This window comes from Syngnathoides biaculeatus, chromosome 18 (assembly GCF_019802595.1).
Source record: "Syngnathoides biaculeatus isolate LvHL_M chromosome 18, ASM1980259v1, whole genome shotgun sequence".
Classification (NCBI taxonomy): domain Eukaryota; kingdom Metazoa; phylum Chordata; class Actinopteri; order Syngnathiformes; family Syngnathidae; genus Syngnathoides; species Syngnathoides biaculeatus.
Window position 1 is genome coordinate 1,038,650 of NC_084657.1, and position 20,574 is coordinate 1,059,223.

The window sequence follows — 20,574 nt, forward strand, 5'->3', positions numbered from 1 at the left end:
ATTTTCACCGCGCCATATTGCCGGTCAAAAAGAGCTACACTGAACCGGAGCAGAACGTACACGATGCCCGAGACTTGTCGCGCTGTTGGTTGTTCCGACAGACGAGAGACAGATGTTCAAAGAGATCATTCCGCGCAACGCCATCTGAGAAGACCGGAAAAGATGGATGGATTTTGGCAATTAAACCGGGCCAGGCAAAAGAGCGGGAGAAAAGGTTGATGGCTGTGGTGAGGACGGTGGCTGTTAGAGAGGAGGATGCACCAGATAGGCGAAGGTGGAAAAAGATGACACGCTGTGACGACAGACAAAGAAGGATGGTGCGTGCCCAACCAAATACGCACGGCTGTGTAGTAGCCATCGCTTCACTTCAGGTAGGAATTGTTCCTTTTCAATCTCAAAGTATTTACAATGCCAAGTTGGCTCATTTGAGAACAATGCATATTAAAAAAAAAAAAAAATCAAACAACAGGGAGTCTTCTCCGACATACACGGAAGCGTGTTGCGGTTTTGTTTAGTTTTTTTTAAATATGCATTCTTCTCAAATGAGTCCAATGCGTATTTAAAAAAAGGAAACTGAACAGTCGGTCACACAGATGCTTACGTAGGTTAACTTGTGGCCGCAACACGCTTCGTGCACGGAGGAGCCGACTCCGTTTTACTTTTTTTTTTTTTTTTTTTAACGCATTGTTCTCAAATGAGCCAACTCGGCATTCTAAATACTTTTTGGGAAACGATACGGAGGTGCCGATTTGCTTGTCCTCTTTTTTTTTTTTTTGTCAAACCGGGGGACATTTATTTAAATATTGGTATTTGTATTGAATGGATCGGTTTTCAATGACCCCATCTTGTGTGTCGTAGAGGTCAGAGAACGCAGGTGATGGGTGAAGCGTGAATTTTTTTTTTTTTCTATCGTTAATTTATCCGATTGGTCTCAGTGCGGTGGTGACGTCGTTGGAAACCCATCCGCACTAGCTGAAAAGATCAACGAATTCGGGCAAAGGTTAACGCGTAGCCGAACACACTTCCGCCTTCACGAGCCCCGTGTCCCCGTTGAGAACAGATCCAGCAACGAAGTATTTGTATGAGTCCAGACTTTTCTACGCGTTCAAACTCTTTCGTGTAAATCTCAATGACTTACACACCAGATCCGTGTGTAGATCCGCTTGTCCAAGACAAGCGCAAGCAGGGTAATAGTCCAATTTCTTATCGTCAAAAACATCGACTTCGTCATTAAATATGGGTCCTCTATGGCAAGTGTCTCTCGTTTTTCCACCTACCTTCATTAATGATCACCTTCAAAATATTTCATGGTATCGGACAAAAACTCTGATCTATTTTCACGCAGTCTCCAAACAACTCGGCATTGAAGAACGCTTCGCTTGACCGACACTTCCGGCCAGTGACGTGATTTCATGACGTAGGTGCACGAGGTCTATATATGGGGAGTGTTTCTTTCAACCTTACTTTTTTGGACTTGGTGAATTGAATATTTTGGATTCATCCCGCACGCGCTGTAGCCTTAGCTCACTTTCCCTCCACGAAAAGACCAAGCGTAATGAACATTGCACGTGGCAATATTGTGAGCACACATGTCAGGTCAAATGAGCACTCGAAAGTGGTTTAACATGTGCAACTGAGGCACAACTATTGCGTGCTGTGTGCATTTTCACCGTAAGCATGAGGAGAAGTCACAAATGCGACACTGACCCGACACAAAAGAAATTGGCCTGTTCACTCCTCAACGTACAATTTGTGCTCTGTCACCTATCGCGACACTGAACGGAATCACTCAGATGACAAAAGAATCGGGAGCCGTTGCGCCGGACTGTCAGCGCTCCACGTTTTCGTCAGGTTTAGTTGCAGACTTGTGTCAATTGTTGAGAAATGAGCGCCTCACGCTCATGTTTTGACACGGATGCAAGATGATAGCTCAGTGTCACTGCATTTGCTCACACGGTCTCCTCTTCTTCTGGGGGAGTCAGGCGACGTTTGACACCACTCGGTGTAGTGGGGCCTTTTTAGATTTGTGCTTTGAACTATCACAGCATTTGAGAAAGCTGGATTTTCTTTCTCTTTCTTTTTTTTTTTTAATCACCTGTAGAAATTGCGCAGTGTTGCTAGATGGGCGACCTGTGTTTTGGGGATCAGGGGACTCAGCAATTGTTCATCTGCTGCCATCAGCATCGTCGCCTTCTGTACAGTATTTTTAGCACGCGCACTCCTCCAAATGGAAAAGTCTCGTCTGTCGCCTGCTGGCCATCTCGTGAACTGTGCGCTTTGTTCCTTAAAGGCCAACTCATCTGTTTCACACTGCAGACGGTACTTGGCAATGAGCTATTGTGGAATTATACATGGCAAATATCCCTTCTCCAATCTTGTCAAGTATGAGAAACTCCTCCTACGCGTACTCACTCCTGCAGTGGCAACCGCAGTGCTGATTCACATCTCCTCACAGTCTGCTGACGGGGACTCAGCAGTGCGAATGGTGGGCGGATGCAGAAGTCCGTGTGGACGAATTACCCTGGAAGCTGCGCTCACTTTTGAGGGGGAGGCCGCCGCGGGCCCAGCAGTCCTCATTCTGTCCCAGACAGCCGAACGCACGCCGCGGGCCCGATTCGTCATCAGCTTTCGACTCAGCTCGGCAGTACTGTAGTAGCCTGGGAGTCGTCGCCGTGGGCCAGCGGGGCACGCTGGGAGCCAACGTGAGGAGATCATTCATGCATGTATTCATTATTAAGGCCATCCATTGCGCTGTACAGTACCGCTTCGTGGGATCGCGCCACAATTCCAACATGGGACACCTTTTCTCCTTTAGCCCGAGAGTGTGATTGAATCTGTTCGCCGAGAAGAAATTGTGATAGCAAAAATAATCGGCCACCATTTGGACCAGGGATGAAGCAGACCATGTTTGACTGAATTTCATTTCATCCTCTCAACAGGAAACATTTGATCCTTGCGAAGAGACGTTTTAATGAGGCAAGGAGCAGGGCGAGTGGGGCACGTGCACACGTAAGCCACGAGTAGTACTCAAGCACCTGCCCTTTTGCCCATGGTTGGGAAAAAGTGCCCTTTCTGCTGCAGGCCATATATTTTTCTTTCTTCCTGCTCATTCATCAATATTTTCAAATGACAAAAGAGAGAAAAGAGGTTTTTTTTTAATGTCAGGAAAAGCCCACTCGAACAGTTGCTATATGTTTGGGCTTAACCAAAGGCACTGAATGGTGGCAGCTGCGTATTGATTCCCATTTAGCATTTTGCAAAGTGGTTCTTTAACTCTGAACACAGCCACATCCTCATTTATGAAAGGGAACTTGCACTTGTGCCACCGTGTTGTCGCAGTTGTTTAGTTTTCACATCCCCTTCATAAAATATTGAGGAAAATATTTGAGTTGTACATAACTGAATAAATGGGAGAAAATGATTTATTTTATATCACAAAAGCAGCATTTCAACGGGCATGTGTTGACTTTTTATATCCTCTGCATCCAACGGCAAAATGTGATGACAATGATAACGATAATGAAGGACTCCTTCCCATTTTTGCACCGCTGACGATGACCGATCGGCTGCTCGCAAGTTGATTTAATTCGACTGCCTCCGCCACTGCACTCTGACAAGCGAGTTTGCCAATATGTGCGGCTGGAGTCCAAAATCTCATCGGATTCTGCTTTGATCACAAGCTGCGCAAGCCACCCCCTATTTGGCCAGTCTGCCATCCTCGCCCCTTCACTCACCCGTGATCAAACCCTTTTCGTCTCTGCCGCCTCCTGACTGTAAAAACTGTAGACAATTAATCTCGCGCGAATCCCTCCCTCCCACTTGCAAAAGAGCAAGGTGAAAGGTGCTTTGGGAAGGACGATTCCCTCCGTCGTTGATCAGCAAGTCCGATGCAGTGCCTAAACTTTGGATAGCTTCGGGCAACTAAAAATGAATTTATTTGCCACCGGCCTTGACCCAGACTGATTTACAAGACAAGGAAGGCAGAGTGATGAGCTGCCGCTGCTACGACACAAAAAAAAAAAAAAATCAATTGCATGTGCGGGAAATGGAATTTTGCAATCCTGTGGCCTTCACCTGCCACCTGCTGTAGTACGTACGTGTAAAAGGCTGCAATTACTTTGAGAAACTTCACCATGGGTGGCTCTTGAAAAATGTCATTTGTTTCCAAGAGCTCAAGTATTCTGGACTTGCTCCCCGCCCCTCCCCCCTCCCCCCTCCCCCACACAACCCATAAATTCCATTATTATTTGGCAAATCTTTTCAAATTCCTTTGCATTCCGCTTTTTCTCCAATGCAACGTCATCGTGCGCACGTATTGATGGAAGTGTTCACCTCGCGTGGCCTGATGATGAAAGCCTGAACGCTCTCATTTGCCAAGTTACCAGGACAACGTTGCTGGCCTCAGTACGCTCAGCTGTTTCCATGGTTACTACAGCACTCTCCTCATTGCCGGTGATGGCGATAAGAGGATTGTGACGGCATCTTTGTGCAATCACAAAAAAATGTTTCATGCGTCCTTGCACCATGAAAATGAGCGTGCTTGCTGTATCGGCTGTACCCAACACTCGATTAGGTAGCCGTGAGAATATCCGAATATCGAAAAGCCAGTTTTTACAAAACATGATCATATACTTGTCAGGGAGGATTGGATCTCATTAAAAGGTGCTGGCATGCCAAACTTTGTGCAGTCGAAATGGGAATATATGATGAGATTTTTTTTTTTTTTTTTTTTTTTGGGTTTTAATTAAAAAAAAAAAAAAGACTTATGTCATGCCCCATTAATACCGGCAGGGGGCATCGCTCATCCATTCGATTTAGCTGCAACACACATTTTGCCAGCCAGGAATTCAAAGACAACAATATTCAAGAGGTTTGAGGAAGTTATTCAAGACCTTCAGTTGGTTTGAAGACGATTTAATTATTACTTTATCCATGACACATTCAGCTCTAGTATTTTAGAGTTACGTGTAAAAAAAAAAAAAAATGTACAAAATGACTACAATTGGTGAATGAATGAATCCCATATTGTGTAGGGTGTAATGGATTGAATTTATGAGAACATTTAATGGTTTCAAGTTCGAAAGCTACTTCCCAGGGTGAACATTCCCAAAGTCAATCGGCTGTTTTGGACGGGGGGTTTACGCCTGAAGGCCAAAAATGCGCGCCTTGCTGAGAACGTCGTCTCTGCTCAGATAGCATCCGCAGAGCCGCCTCAGGCCGGTGAAGGCCTCCCTGCCGTGCATGACCCGCCAGTTGTCGATGAAAATCACCTACGGCGATGACAAGAGGAAAAATGTTAACTATGCATCGCAATCACATCTGCTGCAAAATGGATGTTCTGGTGGACAGGAGGCGCGGCCTTACTTTCCCCGGTGTGAGTTTGACCCACAGCTCGTTCTCCGGCCGCCTCAGTTCCACAGTCAGCTCTCGGTGAGCCACATACCAGCGGCGGACGACATCGTGCGGGATCGTGTTGAGCACTGATCGGTCGTAGTTGTTGTACCTGTTCATTTAGGGTGGAAAATGACTTTGGTTTGGTTTTTGCTTTCCTATGCAAATAGAAGCAGCATTTGTCCAATTGCAGCGAGCGTGGCATTCAACCTACCGAATCAAGTAAAGCTCATCATTCCAAGGATAGATATTTAGGACGGGGCCAATGCCTATCATGTGATTTTGGTGGACGCCCCGGCTTTCCACATATTCGTGTCTGATCGGAACACGGGAGAGCACTTCAAAATGTTCGGGTGACTGCCGACGAACACTTTCAGCTGCGTGGAAACTGTCCACAAGCAGGGTCCTTCCTCCAGTTCCCTCATGCTTTAGACAGTGAAAAACTTGAATTCTGTTGAAAAAAAAAAAAAAAAAAAAGTGTGACAAGCAGCACACATGGCAACGTCATCTTTTTGTACAGTTGCAGAATACAACAATATGGCCAAACGTCTGGTTTGTATCTACGGCACTAGCGAGAAACACAAGCGAGAGAGCCTAAAACCAAGCACAGCAATTTGCACCAAAGCCTAATTTTGTTGTTTTCTGCTCAACTGACCCGTACTTGACTAACGACTCAGTGAGTAGATTGCTTATTGTTCAAATCATTCCTTTAAAGCCCTTGAAATGAAAAATTACATATAACATTATTCACTTCAACGTCGATGGGAAAAAATAAACATGAGCCGAGAGCACGTCATCCATGCGCAGAGTTGTGGACGTGTCATTCGACATCCAAGTGGTCGCCGTATTGGCTGCATCTACTGCCCGTGACATCACCCCGGCCGGACATTCGCCAATGAAAATATGCGGTGGCCCCCGCTGTGGGACACGAAAGCTCTTTTCGAAGAAGAGAACGTCTCACAATCAGTCAAGTGTCCGGGGCAGTATTACCCTATCATTTTGAGCCGCCATATTTAGATGATATACGGATCATTTCTAACCAACAACAGACAGTATGTAGGAGCCACCCCGGATGAAGCCGTGCTCGTCCGCGAGGCACGGCTTCGGCGGAGGCTCGTAGGACACAAAAGCTTGGCCGAAGCCGTGATCGGCGGACATGCCGCTGACCGGCACGTCGACACATTTAGCACCTCTGATGTACGGAACCCCCTGGAAAGGAGAGGGATGAAGATTGGCCAAAGTAAAACGGAATACATGTGAGGGGCGGAGGAGGAGGAGGAGGAGGAGGAGGAGGAGTGAAGCTCCAGGGAGAAGAGAGTAGCGAGGGTGGACCACTTCAAATACTCGGGCTCAACAGTACAGAGCAATGGCGAGTGTGGTAAGGAAGTGAAGAAACAGGGGGCACAGTTGGCGGCAGGTGAAGAGAGAGGAAGAGCATCGCCCAGGATGGAGAAGGAGGGCAAAGTTTACAAAAGAGTGGTGAGGCCGGCCATGATGTACGGATTAGAGAAAGAAACAACAGGTGGCAGAAATGAAGATGTCAACAGGTTGGATAGGACTAGAAATGAGCTCATTCGAGGGAGGGACAGCCAAAGTTGGATGTTTTGGGGGGACCAGGTTAGAAGAGAGCAAGACTGAGGCGGTTTGGACGTGTCCAGAGGCGCGAGAGTCAGTACGTTGGTAGAAAGGTGCTGAGCATGGAGCTGCCAGGCAAAAGAGCAAAGAAAAGCTTGACGGTTGTTGTGAGGGAGGACACGAGGACAGTGGACAGTGTTGACGAAGAAGATGCAGGAGATGGCCTCAGATGGAAAAGACGACACGCTGCGGCGACCCTTAACGGGACAAACCGAAAGGAAAAGAAGACTTACGGGTGCAGATCTTTCGTTACGTTCTGAAAGGATTTTTTTTGCCATTCACTTTTTCAAGATGTTTTGTGATGTCTTGCTGGTCTCTCGGAAGAAGCTGAACGCGAAAACTTCCCAACAGGTGTTGGCGCGCGCCACGAATCGACCAATCCAGTTCCGAGAATGCCCTTCTTTGACTCTTCCAAGTCTCTCTTGCTTAATGAAACGAAACTCTTCCTCCTTCCCGTATGACGGCTCATTTTGTCTCGGGCTCACGACGTCAAAATGCAATCAGCACGATGAAGACGACTGTTTCGGAACCACTTCAACTGAGGAAAGGAACGCATTCGTGGACTTTTGGCGTTTGGCTCTTTGTTACGGGACAACAAGCTGTTGCAAAAAGTCCTGAACCGTTGAACAGTTGCTATGGTTCCAACAGTTTTACAAAAGTCCAAGACAAGTTCACCTGTGCGAGTTAGAGTGCATTTCAGTCTCTTGGCCAAATTTCAGCCGAACGCCGAATCTCCCGATCTCTTTGCGAGTAGCGTACCAAAGCGCACTTACTTCGTCATAAACTGAGCAGAACCGTGAGCCGGGAAGACAATTTCCCCGGCACTTACCCACATGGCTCATGAAAGTAAGACGTGTCTGTGTGGCGGTCCAGCGCGAGCTGGCTGTAGGCGGTGTCTCCTCTGGAGAAATCGGAAGTGAAGCACCACATTCTTCCGTACGTCGTCTCCCTTGCGGATGGGTAACGCAACAGATGCAATTGGAAACGCCGCATTCCTCCACCGCGGCGTTGCTCGTCAACGTATCGCGAGGACACGCGGCGCGAAACGTCACGGCGTTACTGCAAATACCTGATCAGACTGACCCTTTGAGTCACGGCCTCCGTGGCTTCAACTGTAGCAGGGACACCGTCTACGAAAGCGATCCCGTAGAGGAGGTAGTTCTGCAGAAACCTCTCGAGCTCGTCGTCGCTGCTCATAAACGCGGCCCATTTGGAGGAGGGGACGCGCGAGTCGTTATAGACGTCGGCATTCCAGAGGACGCGTGGCTGTACGCTGCTCAGCTTTGTCCCCTCGTAGCTGTTTTCAGCCAGCCAGCTCAAGCTGTATCTTGACACGTGACCACCGGGCCCTTCGAATGAACGAACGAACGAACGAACGAAAGAAAGAAAGAAAGAAAGAGTGAAACTTTTGTTTCGTGTCACATAAAGCACAGCGCAGTTCCGCACATGGCTGATGATGACGATGAGCATCCAATTTTGAAACTGCAAATGATGTGACGGAGGAAGTTAACACACCCACACGAGAACAATAAAAGCAGTTTAATGCGTTCCGGTTGACAAATCAACGTTTTCATTCAAACACGTTATATGTAGGAGGAATTCCCTTTCATTAGAAAATGAGCATTTGTTTGAAGTCAAATTGTGCGCAGTTCTCTTCTTGTCAACTTTAGATTTGACTGCAATATACGGAAATTACACCACTTGCCACCCGTTTTGAGGTCCTGCTCTTTTGTCCCATTTTTGCAGCTCAATCATGAGTGATGTATTAACGTGACCTGATGGTTGGCGGTTTTACTTTTATTGTGTTTTACTGTTTGACAGCCACCAGATGAAGGATAATCTGGTAGGCAGAGTTTTTTTTTTTTTTTTTTATTATTATTATTCTGGGGCGTGTTGAAATCGTTGGTGGAAATCGTCAAATGTATCACTTGATTTAAATGTGACAAATACAACTGACTGAAGTGAAACTTCGAATGCAGGGCGTTAAGAAATGGAAGACGAGATTTTTTTTTTTCGGCATTTTGGGCAACGTTTCTGCAGCTGAAGGACACGCACGGTACATGTTTTGATCTCATTTCTGGTATTAAAAGCCTGAAAGTGTTTTGATTGGTGAACGGGCAGAGTGTGCGGATTGAAGTGTTGAGTGCGAAGGGACGTAGCGGCGTCTCCGTTTTTGGTTACGCGCTGCACGTTATGAATCGTAAGGCTTGCAAATTCCTCATGACAATCAAATACTCTGGGCCTCGGCATTCACCAGGCAACAAATTTGAACTGGTTGATGTCTAACCTTGGTTACGTAAATACCGACAATCATAATACAGCTGGTGTCTTATTATGTGCACAGAGTTTCAACAATCCTGAGCAAGGTGCCATTTCGTCAAGGATGAGTGTACAGGATGAACCATTAAACAATGACACTTAACACAGAGGAAAAAGTCACCCTGATCAACAGTAGGAGGGAGAAGCGCCACCTTCCGGGACATGATCTGACTCCTCCCTAGACTTCCACGGGACACCAGTACACCAACACTTTTGTTTTTGCTCCCACTTTTCTCAAGCTCCAATACTTTTCCCAAATATGCTCGTTTCCATGTGCCCTGCAATTGGCCGGAGACCAGTTGAGGGGGTACCCCGCCTCCAGCCAGAAGACAACCAGGGACGGGCTCCGGTGACTCTTGTGAGGATAAGCTGCTCAGATGATTGACGCATATAAAGGGGGAGCACTTTTCTGAGGCAATCGTCCGCCTCGCAGTTGTGGCGAATCAGGATGCGACCAAAAACTTCCTGGTTGTTGCATAGACGCGCCCTCAGACCGTTTCTGCAGGAAGCAATTGCGCCTTGGCTGTGATAAAACCGCACATTTTAGAGTGTGGACCTTTCATTGCGGTCAGCCCGAGGCACACTTGCGCAATCACCAAGTCGTCTGAATTGGAATTTTGTCATGAGAAACCCGTGAAGGGGACGGATTATCTCAGCTCACTCAGAATCGGTTCACACTTTGGGCCCCGATGCCATTGGAAGTGATGATAGCAGAAAATAGATGTCACTCTGGCTGATATTTCTCTTAGTGAATCCATTTCGAATAAACATTTTCCCTGAACTCAATTTTTGCATCAAGTTTCTAACGGATGCTCAGTGCTGAATAGATTCTGATTTTTGAATAGATTTTGTGTCCGGTTTTCAAAATGAAGACAGACCTGAATTTGAGGGAGTAGTTTTTTGATTTGTTTTTCCGGTTTTCAGAAAACAGGTGGACGTTTCAAGAAATGTCTGTTCACCATTGCGGACAAACTGTTCTAGTCCTGCTTCGTACGCATGTACAAATGCCCCCGAGACAACGTCTGTCGTGATTTGGCTTTGTATAAATTCAACTGAAGTGAATCATCTTTTAAAAACGAACCTTTTTGGAAGGCATCTGTCTTCTTTGATTTTTGTTTTGTTTTTTTCGACCTTGCAAGCGCACGTGCTTTCATGGACTCTATTGGCTCCGTGAGTGACTTACAAGTGAGGATGAGGTGGTCATCTTCCACTTGGATGTGATCGGGCTGAATACTGAGGTCAATACTTGCTGTGTCCAAGTTCCTCTGGTTTGTTTTAAAGTTGTACGACGAGCCGGAGCGGCAGTGGTCCCTCAGCCACACGTAGTCCAAACGCATCCGAGACCCTCTGTACTGGAGCTCTGGTACAGAAGTGGGGGGTGCATTTACAAAAGCGGGCGTGCAACGAGGGTTCGTATCTCCCCAGAACTCACCCAGACAGTCTTGGAGAAGGTGCAGAGTTGTCGGTGGGCCGGCGCACCCTCGTGCTTGCTCCACATGTCTCCACTGAATCCTTTTGAGAGGGAACAGGCAGCGTGTGCTCGCGGCCCTGCTAAGCATCCCGATCATGTCCCGTAAGTTGACCGAGCAGAACGTCCCTTCACAATTGGGCCTGCGGCCGCTAAACGAGGGCCGATCTTCTCTTGTGCTTTGCTTTCATCAAAGTGAGTGAATATGATAGTGTTAAGGAGGAGCTGGTTTAATTATTAAAAAAAAAAAAAAAACTTCTCATTTTACGTACTATTTGGTCAGCTACCGGTTCCTTTCGAAAATGGTGAACAGGACGTGCGCATGCGCAAGTGAAGCCTTTTTTTTTTTTTTGCTTTAGAGGACGTCGGACTTCTGGGACAATGTGTAATACTCTAAAAGACAAAGATCTTTGCCCATTTCAAAACCGATTTTTTTTCAGTACCCCATAGAACAGCACATTTTCTAGGTCGGGTGGTACTTTTACTTGATGTAATACTTAACAGTTAAATCCACAACATTGCCCTTCGTTCTGTATAAGGTGGTTGCAGCCACCGTTTTGTTATTTTACCATACAGAATCGCTCAAGTATGCCCTCGAGGGTCTGGAAATTGGTGAACAAAACACGTTATATTAGTAGTAGCAGTTGTCGTCGTAGTAGTTGTAGCAGTAGTACGACACTACAATAGTGTAATAGTGTTTTTTTTTTTTTTTTTTTTTTAATACTGGTAATATTAGGTTTGAGCTACAGGGGCCACAGTATCTGTTGGGGAACATTGAGCAGGAAGTCGAACTTTGTCTTGTGCTTTATAATAACATATCCCCAAATACGTACTGCAGCGCGAGCAACGGAAGCCTCGCCCCTTGTGTGCGTTTTTAAAATTCACACGTCACTCAGCGTCGGGTTAGAACGCCTCCCTACTCGAGTCGAGCGTCGAATTTCACGCGAATCTTCCGTTTAGCTATTTTGTGCTATTTTTCTTCCGAGATGTTACACAGCGGCACGTTTGTGAGTTGCCGTCTGGTTCATTTCCCTTTGCTGCAAGCCGATGGCCGCTGCGGCGTGCTGCCTTCAGGGTTTTTCCGACTTTTGAGGACGTTCACCTTCGAAGTAGGAAAATGAAACGTGTTGGACAAACCTCTTTCCGTGGAGGTCATGTACGCAACAGCCAAATTCACACATCAATACTTGCAATAATGGTGCATCACAAAACAAGAAGCAGAATGGAGGGAGGAATACATTTCAATGTCACCAAAACAAGAATGCAAATGTGTATGTCTGTGCGGTGCATGCAATGTAATATTAAAGTACATAATATTTGTGCACTGAGTGCGAAATGAGATGGATAGTATTACTGACAGTGTTTGATAAAAGAATATACGTGTTCCGTTGCTGTAGCGCATATGGATGCATAATGATGTCCCATTGAAATCTGAGAGAAATTAGAAACGTTAAAACAATGTGAATGCAAATGTGATGTCACAGTTGAACAACAATTAGGAATGGGATGGATTATGTTATGCATCTTTTTGAACGGGATACCCAGGTCACCTCATATGCGTACCTATATAATTAATAATGCTTTCGGTTAGTTGTAGAACACCAGAATGAATAAAAATATAATGCAAACACGCAGCCTTAATACGATATATTAAAAGACTCCAGCAGAGAAAATGTACAGTACAAGTTCCCATTGACTTCATTGGTCTGGGTGTTGGAGTGAGCACTCAAATGTTTGATCTTGTGGGAGGTACGCGAAGGCAGCGCGATCCTCCACTGTTTACTTGAGCTGAGCGATGCCCCCCCCCCCCCCCCTCCCCTCTCATTGCATCTCGCGTCGATCGCGGGCGGGCTGCCGATCTGAACCTTGGACCTTGAGCTCGGCGACTTCATATCATCAGCAGTTCTTATCGCCATTTTCTTATCTGGCAGCATTTTTTTAGAGCCAGCCTCAGCCTCTCGTGGACCTTGCGCAGGGGAGGGGGCAAATCGGGTTCACTGTTCTATTTCCCCCCCCCCCTTCTCTCTCTCTCCCCCTCTCTCTCCTAAACGGAAAGATGACGCTAAAGTCCAATAAACACGACCCCGCAATCATACTGGACCGCGTGGACTCCGTCCGGACAGCCCTCTCCGATCTCTACCTGGAACAGCTCCTGCAAACCAAACCAAAGCCCGAGAAGGTAAGTTGTCGTCTCCGACACTGGGAAATTTTCCGTTTGCTTCCGGGGACGCGATTTTTGTCGTAGAAATTTCAAACAAGGGCAAGAAGTTAAAATGCCATTTGTTTGAACGTCGATCTTATTTGGAGTCCAAGTGAAGAGCAGGGTGAGCTGGGATGGATTTCGCTGCAAGCTGAGTCACCTTCCTCAGTGCGATGCCCACTGAGCCTGGGTCCAGGTCCGGCACAGACGGCCCATTAAAGCTTTTCCACTCCTGCGTTCATTCACCTTCCAAAAATACACACGGACATCATGTGAGAGCGGAGGGGCAAACAAGCTACGAACATAATCTGTGTTTGTTGGGGGGGTGGGGGGTGGGGGGTGGGGGGTATCTTTCTCATGAAATTAACTTGTGGCGGCATTGTTTTGCCTACAAAGTAGGCTCACTTGAGGCTATCTGGGTGGGTTTATTTACTTTGTTTTCCAGACGGGGTCAGTTTTGATCACAGATCATGATGGAATGTTGCGTAAAATGGGAATGGCGCGACCAAATGGTTAAAAAACGTGTTAAAATGGAGACACCGTCTTAAAATTGTCAAGTCAGCGCTGAGTGACCGGAGGGCGTGAAAAACAAAGCAAACTTTTTTTTTTTTTTTTCCTGACCTCAGCACTCGAGTCTCCTGCTTAATGCTGACGTAGTAAGTGAAGCCTGCTGACTAGAATGTTGAGCAAGGGTCACATCGGGATTGTTCGCAAACCCTCTAAATGCCAACTAAGCATTATTCAAAGACGTTGGCAAGTTTCAGCGCTTTGGAATTCGGGCAAAGGAGTTGGAAGCTCGTGCGCTGGACTGCTGTTTATCACAAGAACACCTCTTTTAAGTTTGCCTTTTAACGGCTCACCAAAGAGAATTGGCACCGCATAGTCCTGTAGAGCCATTACTTGCCATCCTAAATCAAAGAACCAGCCTCCATTTTGCCCATATAATGAGTCCCAACACTTGGAGAAGTCTGTAGAGAGAGAAAAACAACACTGATTGTCCTTCTTAAATGTAAATGTCGTTTTAACTAGTTTGAGAGTCTGTTGTCATCTAATCAGACATGTCCTTGATGAAGCCCTTCATGTAAATTAGAGATCCAGATAAAGTGGGGCGGAGAAAGACTTTGGGGTGACCAAAGGCTCCTGATTCAGTTAGCGAGTTCTTTGTGGTAATGCTTTCCCACACCCATCAGCGGCATTTCGAATTAAATTGTCTCTCTCAGTCCACTCGCAGCCCATCGTCACATGACTGGATTGTGGAGGCCGGTTTGAGTTTTCCTTCCTCGTGTCTGGGGTGGGGGGGCTGCAGAACCTTCCTGATTTTTTTTTTTTTTGGCGGCTTCGGCAAGTTCTTGGTTATTCACGTCACACGTTTGAGGACTTTTTGATCTCACATCACAGGGTGTCATTTCATCTGCTGGCACGCTCCAATATTTTCCCCTGACATCCCTCTGTCAAACCCGAATAGCACCAGGCTGGTAAATAAGTATCGTGTTGCATGGACCAACACTTCCACGACTCCTTGTCAACTCTTGACTACTACCAGATTCAAGACAAAAGAAAAATGAGATTCCAGGCATATATTTGTTCTATCAATTATGTCACCTTACTGACCTACATGGCAACAGCATGCTAATGTATGTATGTCGCTCGCTCTGTGAAAGATTGTGCATTCCCGCAATATAATTTTGTCATGGGCTTGCCTGAAATGCCCAACCCAAGTTGCTGCACCGCCAGGGGCGTTTTCACGTGACGTCTGCAAATGTTCTCACACTTTGTCTCTTAACCAGCAATAAAAACCGCAATCCATTTCAGACCTCCTGTAACAATATCAACTCCTATTGTCTGCGTGTTTAATTAATAATTTTATTTTTTTTTTTTTGTATTAACGTAAAGGTTGAGTTTTGATGAGAGGTCTCCTTGGTGACCATTAGGAAAACTGTCAAGAAATGGGTTTCCAGCTTTCATTCGTGTTAAGTTGAGTTCACTTAGTTGTCAAGCGTAGGTCATGAAATCAGGTTTGACCTCATCTTTTCAAGGACTGCTGTATAAATGCCTTAGAGATGACTTATTTGCAAGAACCATCTGAGACAGTTACTGTCATCTGGCTTTACTGCTGTTCACCGATGGGCTCCCCCGATGACGCTGGTGGTATCCATGACCACACGAACCTGTTGGAGCAGATCGTTGGATGCGTTTAATGAGGTGTTAATAACGCCGGGTTGATTTTTAACCGAGAACATGTGTTGAAACCGCAAATGAAACACTGGCAATTAGGAAAAGACTTTCCCTGTAGCTTGGAGGGAAATTTCAGGATCCAAGAGGTCCTTATTTTCATTTACAATATAATGATAGATTCTCTCTCTCTCTCTCAGGTAACTATGCAAACTTTGGAGAATAAAGGTGCTGAGGTTTATACCAATGGAAGTGCCACATACATGAACGGCACTGAGCTGACCAAAATGAAAGAGGTCATGTTTGAAAAAAATCCCTCAGAACCAATGGTGCGTTTTATATTTTTCACACATTGACACTTGGTTGTTGTTGTTTGTTTTTTTTTGTTTTTTTTTCAAACTCACTGTGGATTAGTGTTGCTCGTTTCCTCCCCGTTCATTGCCAAACGTGATCTGTCTTTCTTTCATCTGCAGGGGGTCACACTAAAGATGAATGACAAGCAGAGGTGCACGGTGGCCAGAATATTGCACGGGGGATTTATACACAGACAAGGTATTCAATGGCACGTTGATCCGCCCGTGGGGTGCGGCGATCGAACCGGCCCGCGGGGCTGATTTTGATGCATCGCTGCTTTCCATTTGTTCGAACTGCAATAAATGAAGAATGTTTTCCACTATTGTGCCATTCCGTTCCTTCCACTTTTCAGGCTCCTTGCATGAAGGTGACGAGATAGCAGAAATCAATGGGAAAAGTGTGACTAACCAGACGGTCGATCAGCTACAAAAGATTTTGGTGCGTTAACCCTGAATGACAGCCATTATTAAAAGCAACACACACGAAACCTTGTTTTTCTTGAAGTGCAGTGTATGACAATTGAACTTCACCCTTATTATTCCTGCAGAAAGAAACCAATGGAATAGTCACAATGAAGATTGTTTCCAACCAGAAGAGCCGACCCAAAGCCTGTGAGGTAAAAACAAAAGTACTTTGTGTAAACAAACGGGGCATTGGTTGTTTGGATGACCAGTTTTATCTCAAACCATAGAGAGGAGGTCATCCCTTAATAGATTCACGACTTTGCTATCTTTTCCTGAACTATTCAATCGACATTTTTCCCTTCCTTTCTTAAGTGATGATAATCCAAGGGAATTACGCAAGTATCTTTTGTTTGTTTGACGATGAAACATAATGGTAGTAGTGTGCGCAGTCCTCCTTTTAGCTGAGATTTTCTGAACTTGTTGGACAGCTTTTGTGACCCCGGACCACTCCGAGTGAGTTGGGTAGACCGCAAAGGTTTATTCCTTAATTGCTAACCATTGTGACCTTTATGAGTCTGCAGAGTGTATTGATTGTGTCGTATCAACGCATCATACCACAAACTATTCCAAATAATTACTCGGTAAATTGTTGCAAACTACAACCCTCAGAACAACAGACATGATGTGACTTAATCCCTCTGACTAGTGCCGGTCAACATCGGACATTATCATTAACCTGCCGTAAAAGCAACATTGAAGGCATTCACATGAATGTGAGAGTCACTTTCATTGGATTGACAAAATGCATGATGATTGTGCAACGTAACTGTTCAACACACAAACCGGGATGGACTGACAAAACTCAAGGTGTCGCGCTCTGGATTTGCAGACGTACATGAGGGCGCAGTTTAACTACGACCCCGCCACAGATGAGCTCATCCCGTGCAAAGAAGCCGGTCTACGTTTTCAAACTGGTGACATCATTCAAATCATCAACAAGCAGGACCCCAACTGGTGGCAAGGCACAGTCGAGAGCAGTGCGGCACACTTCGCTGGACTAATACCGTCGCCCGAGCTCCAAGAATGGTTGTGCAGATGTTGCAATATCGTGTGCGGTTGTAGCGAGCATGACTTCATGCAGAATATGTTACAACGTTTATGACCTTCTCGGCAATGCTTTTCGGTCGACACTGTTTAACGTCAATCAGTACACCTCGGAAAACGTAAGCTTCCTCGGTTTTCAGTCAACACGAGGACAATTTTCAGAATTTTGACCAAGATAAGATTCAACCGTGGTACAATTTGTGCAAATTAGTGTTCTGTATTGGAAAATGCGCTTGGCTGAACTCTCTTTGGGGTGGGAGCTTTTTTTTTTTTTTTTTTGTATTTTTTTCATGAATTTGTCGGGAACATTTCATCTTTTTCATGACTTGATTGTCTGAGGTGTCACACAACGATGTGCCCCTCATTTCTGCACGGCATAAAATTTTGCAAAATGTTGCCGTTTCCCCCAACAGGAGGGTGGCAAGCAAGAGCAAGTCCAAAGACGGCACCCAGTCATGGAGTCCGTTTGGAAAGAAAAAGAAGTGCAAAGACAAGTATTTGGCTAAGCACAGCTCCAGTAAGTTTATCGCCGGCATCGCATTTTCTCACACCCGTCGTGTTGTTTTCTTCCCACCAAAATGTCTTTCTTTCTTTTTTTTTTTTTTCCAGTTTTTGACCAGCTGGATGTGATTTCTTACGAGGAGGTTGTCCGGCTGCCCGCTTTCAACAGGAAAACTTTGGTCCTCATTGGTAAGTTTCATTTCTCTAATAATTTGTCAATGTACAATTGTTACCCATCCCTAAGGATTTGTTCACGTACTGAAGACCGAGAAAATTCGCCGTGTTGAAATGTTTCAGAGATGAATACGGCACGTTGATAATGTCAGCATATCGTAGCATCCTAGATACTTACGACCACGTCACCTTGAGAACGCCCGATCTCGGAAGCTAAGCGGGTTTGTCCCTGGTTAGTACTAGGATGGGAGACCGCGTGGAAATACCAGGTGCTGTAAGCTTCTCTCCCCGGCTAAAATGCAGAGGGGGTGCGTCAGGAAGGGCATCCGGCGAAAAACTGTGCCAACCCCTAACGGGACGAGCCGAAAGGAAAAAGAAGCAGGAGATCATGGCGCTCTCGATGCTGCACATGGCCGTCGATCGGCGCGGTCGGGCCGTAGATGCTGTTAAGCGCTTAATCCGAGGTTGACGTTATGATCCCATTGGTCGCGGCAGACTCCAATTAAGATCCCCAGCCTGGCCCGGCTTCAAACCCCAACCAGACCGCGTCGGACAGTGGTGGAAGGCACCGGCCCGTACGGCATCAGGCCCATAAATTGTCAAATTTCCAGGTTCAGAATCCGGAGCGCCATCCACAGCAATCACGGCCCGTCATATTTACCAGTGCCGGGCGCCCACCTTGTCTCTTGTGCTCGCTCCATCAGTGGCTGCTCAGAACATGAACAAAGCGTGAAGGGGATGAGAGTGACGTAACTAATAAAAACAAATGTCAATACTGTTAGCGGTTGTTACGGCATACTACTGCAGGAGAAAAATGAGAGAAAAAAAAAAAACAGCAAAACATGGCTTTGAATGTTAGATTAGAGTCCACAATACAACAGTTTCTGATATGATTTCAACTATTCTATGGATTTTGTTTTAGGCGCACCAGGTGTAGGGAGGAGTCACATCAAAAATTCATTGCTGACTAAATATCCTGAAAAATTTTCTTACCCTTTACCACGTAAGTAGTACAGAAGGTAAAATAAATATTTGCTGCATTACAACAACAAGCTGCAGTTTGACAATTCTGACTTTTCTTGCACAGACACCACCAGATCCCAACGCAAAGACGAGGAGAACGGCCAAGAGTATTATTTCATCTCCAACGACTCCATGACCAAGTGCATCTCTGAAAATGAGCTGCTGGAGTACGGCAGCTTCCAGGGAAATATGTTTGGAACCAAAATTGAAACCATCCAAAAGATCCACGAGCAGGGAAAAATTGCACTGCTGGATGTCGAACCACAGGTTTGTACCGTACACGGGTTGATCACCGACTTCCGTTCCTACGATACCAAATCTGTAGTTAGAACACACCTAGTCCATGTCACTAGCCTAGGCTAACTTACGAGTACAATCAGAATTTCAGAATGATACATGCTATAGGGTTGAAAAACGCTCCTTGACCACACTCCACGTGAGTCTGGCGTGGCTCCTTTTTGAAGCACACGACTATACAGTCCTTGGACTCGGAAAGCGAAGACTACATTTCAAACGTCGTCCCCCCTTTCTTCGCAGACGTTGAAGGTCTTGCGGACCGCAGATTTTGCTCCTCTCGTGGTGTTCATCGCACCCACCAACACAGCGCCTCAGGTGAGACAAACGGTGATTGGAACACACAAAAGGGATTAGTTGAGTCCAGCAGACAATCTTGTGTTGCGCATGTCCCGACCTAGACGGAAAACCTGACGATGATCCAGAAGGAGTCGGACGCAATCCTGATGGCCTACAGACACTTCTTTGATTTGATTCTAGTCAACAATGACGTGGATGAGAGTGTGAAAGGCGTGGAAGAGGCCTTGGAGCAGGTCTCCTCCACTCCACAGTGGGTGCCAGTCTCGTGGGTCTACTGATTGGCATCAGACATCAGCGTGATATCTTATTTGTTTTATTTTTAAAGCAGTGCAATATCGCTCCTTACACAAAACCTTTAATACCTAACCCAAATCCGAATGGTTCTCTTTTAGGTGACTGTTCATTGTCTGAATTTTTGTCTTTTTTTTTTTTTTTTTTGCATCTGTGCATTTAAAAACAGTAATATGTAGGAAAGCTGAGAACCTTACCAGTGATGTCTTATTTCATCATGTAGTCATTTGTGATTGAACATTTTGATGGGTCTTTTGGTGCCAACAAACCTTGTGCTTGTTGTGTCGTGGGTAAATGCAAAAAAAAAAAAAAAAACCCACAACTGTGGGAGAAAACAAATCCTCCCTTTTTAATCACTGGATTGTATTATTAGTCGCAACATCACTCTTATGTTGTTGTTCTTCAGTTATTAGAAGATGACTTGAAAATGTTTCTCACCACACATGTTACTTTCTACAAAACACCAATGCAGTTAGTCGGCGATCGTGCCAGTTGGCATAACTGGATGCCTCCTGAGCAGTTTAGAGGCACTTTTGCAAATATTAAATTTCTCAGCTCTGTTGCGACTGCTTCTTTGACTCTCATTAATTTGAAAATAGTGACCAGGAACCTTCAGGACACCAACTGTTATACATCCGAGAGCTGAGGTATCGTGTATCATAAATAAATAAAACTAAGAGCACAGTTTAAATTCAGTCAAGTTTTCAGAAGAAGTCCATCCATCCATTTTTCGGAGCCGCTCATCCTCACAGGAGTGCCGGAGCCTATCTGAGGATAAGCGGCTAAGAAAATGGAAGGATTTTTTTTTTTTTTTTTTTTTTTTACATGTTCTTTATTGTTATTTAAAAATGTGGGAGGGTTGAAAATAGCTGAGACCACTGTACTGTATTCTACTGGTATGTTGAATGGATTCGGAGGTTATTAGCCCATGAAACATGCTTATA

The 20,574-nt window shown here is 45.6% G+C and overlaps 2 protein-coding genes across 3 annotated transcripts; one reads left to right on the plus strand and one right to left on the minus strand.

Moving 5' to 3' along the window:
- The first annotated feature begins 25 nt into the window (after positions 1-25).
- mpp1 (MAGUK p55 scaffold protein 1) lies at positions 26-20,270 on the plus strand. Of its 2 annotated transcripts, none has more exons than XM_061803258.1 (12): positions 26-371; positions 15,386-15,514; positions 15,659-15,737; positions 15,892-15,977; positions 16,087-16,155; positions 16,833-17,029; positions 17,461-17,564; positions 17,657-17,737; positions 18,645-18,725; positions 18,810-19,012; positions 19,283-19,357; positions 19,441-20,269. In XM_061803258.1, the coding sequence occupies exons 1-12, from the start codon at positions 219-221 to the stop codon at positions 19,615-19,617; spliced, it is 1,434 nt and encodes a 477-aa protein (XP_061659242.1). In that variant the 5' UTR covers positions 26-218; the 3' UTR covers positions 19,618-20,269. The 2 variants fall into 2 exon arrangements, with proteins under 2 accessions (XP_061659242.1, XP_061659243.1); XM_061803259.1 differs by lacking the exon at positions 26-371 and adding an exon at positions 12,661-12,992 and having other exon boundaries at positions 19,441-20,270.
- Positions 5,022-11,111, minus strand: tmlhe (trimethyllysine hydroxylase, epsilon). Its single transcript, XM_061803261.1, has 7 exons — positions 10,778-11,111; positions 10,529-10,705; positions 8,096-8,375; positions 7,856-7,975; positions 5,606-5,842; positions 5,365-5,503; positions 5,022-5,270 (listed from the first exon to the last, which is right to left on the minus strand). The coding sequence occupies exons 1-7, from the start codon at positions 10,911-10,913 to the stop codon at positions 5,139-5,141; spliced, it is 1,221 nt and encodes a 406-aa protein (XP_061659245.1). The 5' UTR covers positions 10,914-11,111; the 3' UTR covers positions 5,022-5,138.
- Positions 20,271-20,574: the final 304 nt, after the last annotated feature.

Excerpts from the sequence above, each read along its gene's own strand:
- tmlhe (XM_061803261.1), bottom strand. The coding sequence starts at position 10,913 with ATGATCGGGATGCTTAGCAGGGCCGCGAGCACACGCTGCCTGTTCCCT. Across the intron at positions 10,706-10,777 it reads CCTTCTCCAAGACTGTCTGG|AGCTCCAGTACAGAGGGTCT; the intron begins GTGAGTTCTGGG and ends CTTCTGTACCAG. Across the intron at positions 5,504-5,605 it reads GATGAGCTTTACTTGATTCG|GTACAACAACTACGACCGAT; the intron begins GTAGGTTGAATG and ends CTAAATGAACAG.
- mpp1 (XM_061803258.1), top strand. The coding sequence starts at position 219 with ATGGCTGTGGTGAGGACGGTGGCTGTTAGAGAGGAGGATGCACCAGAT. Across the intron at positions 15,738-15,891 it reads GGGATTTATACACAGACAAG|GCTCCTTGCATGAAGGTGAC; the intron begins GTATTCAATGGC and ends TCCACTTTTCAG. Across the intron at positions 17,030-17,460 it reads TCGCCCGAGCTCCAAGAATG|GAGGGTGGCAAGCAAGAGCA; the intron begins GTTGTGCAGATG and ends TTCCCCCAACAG.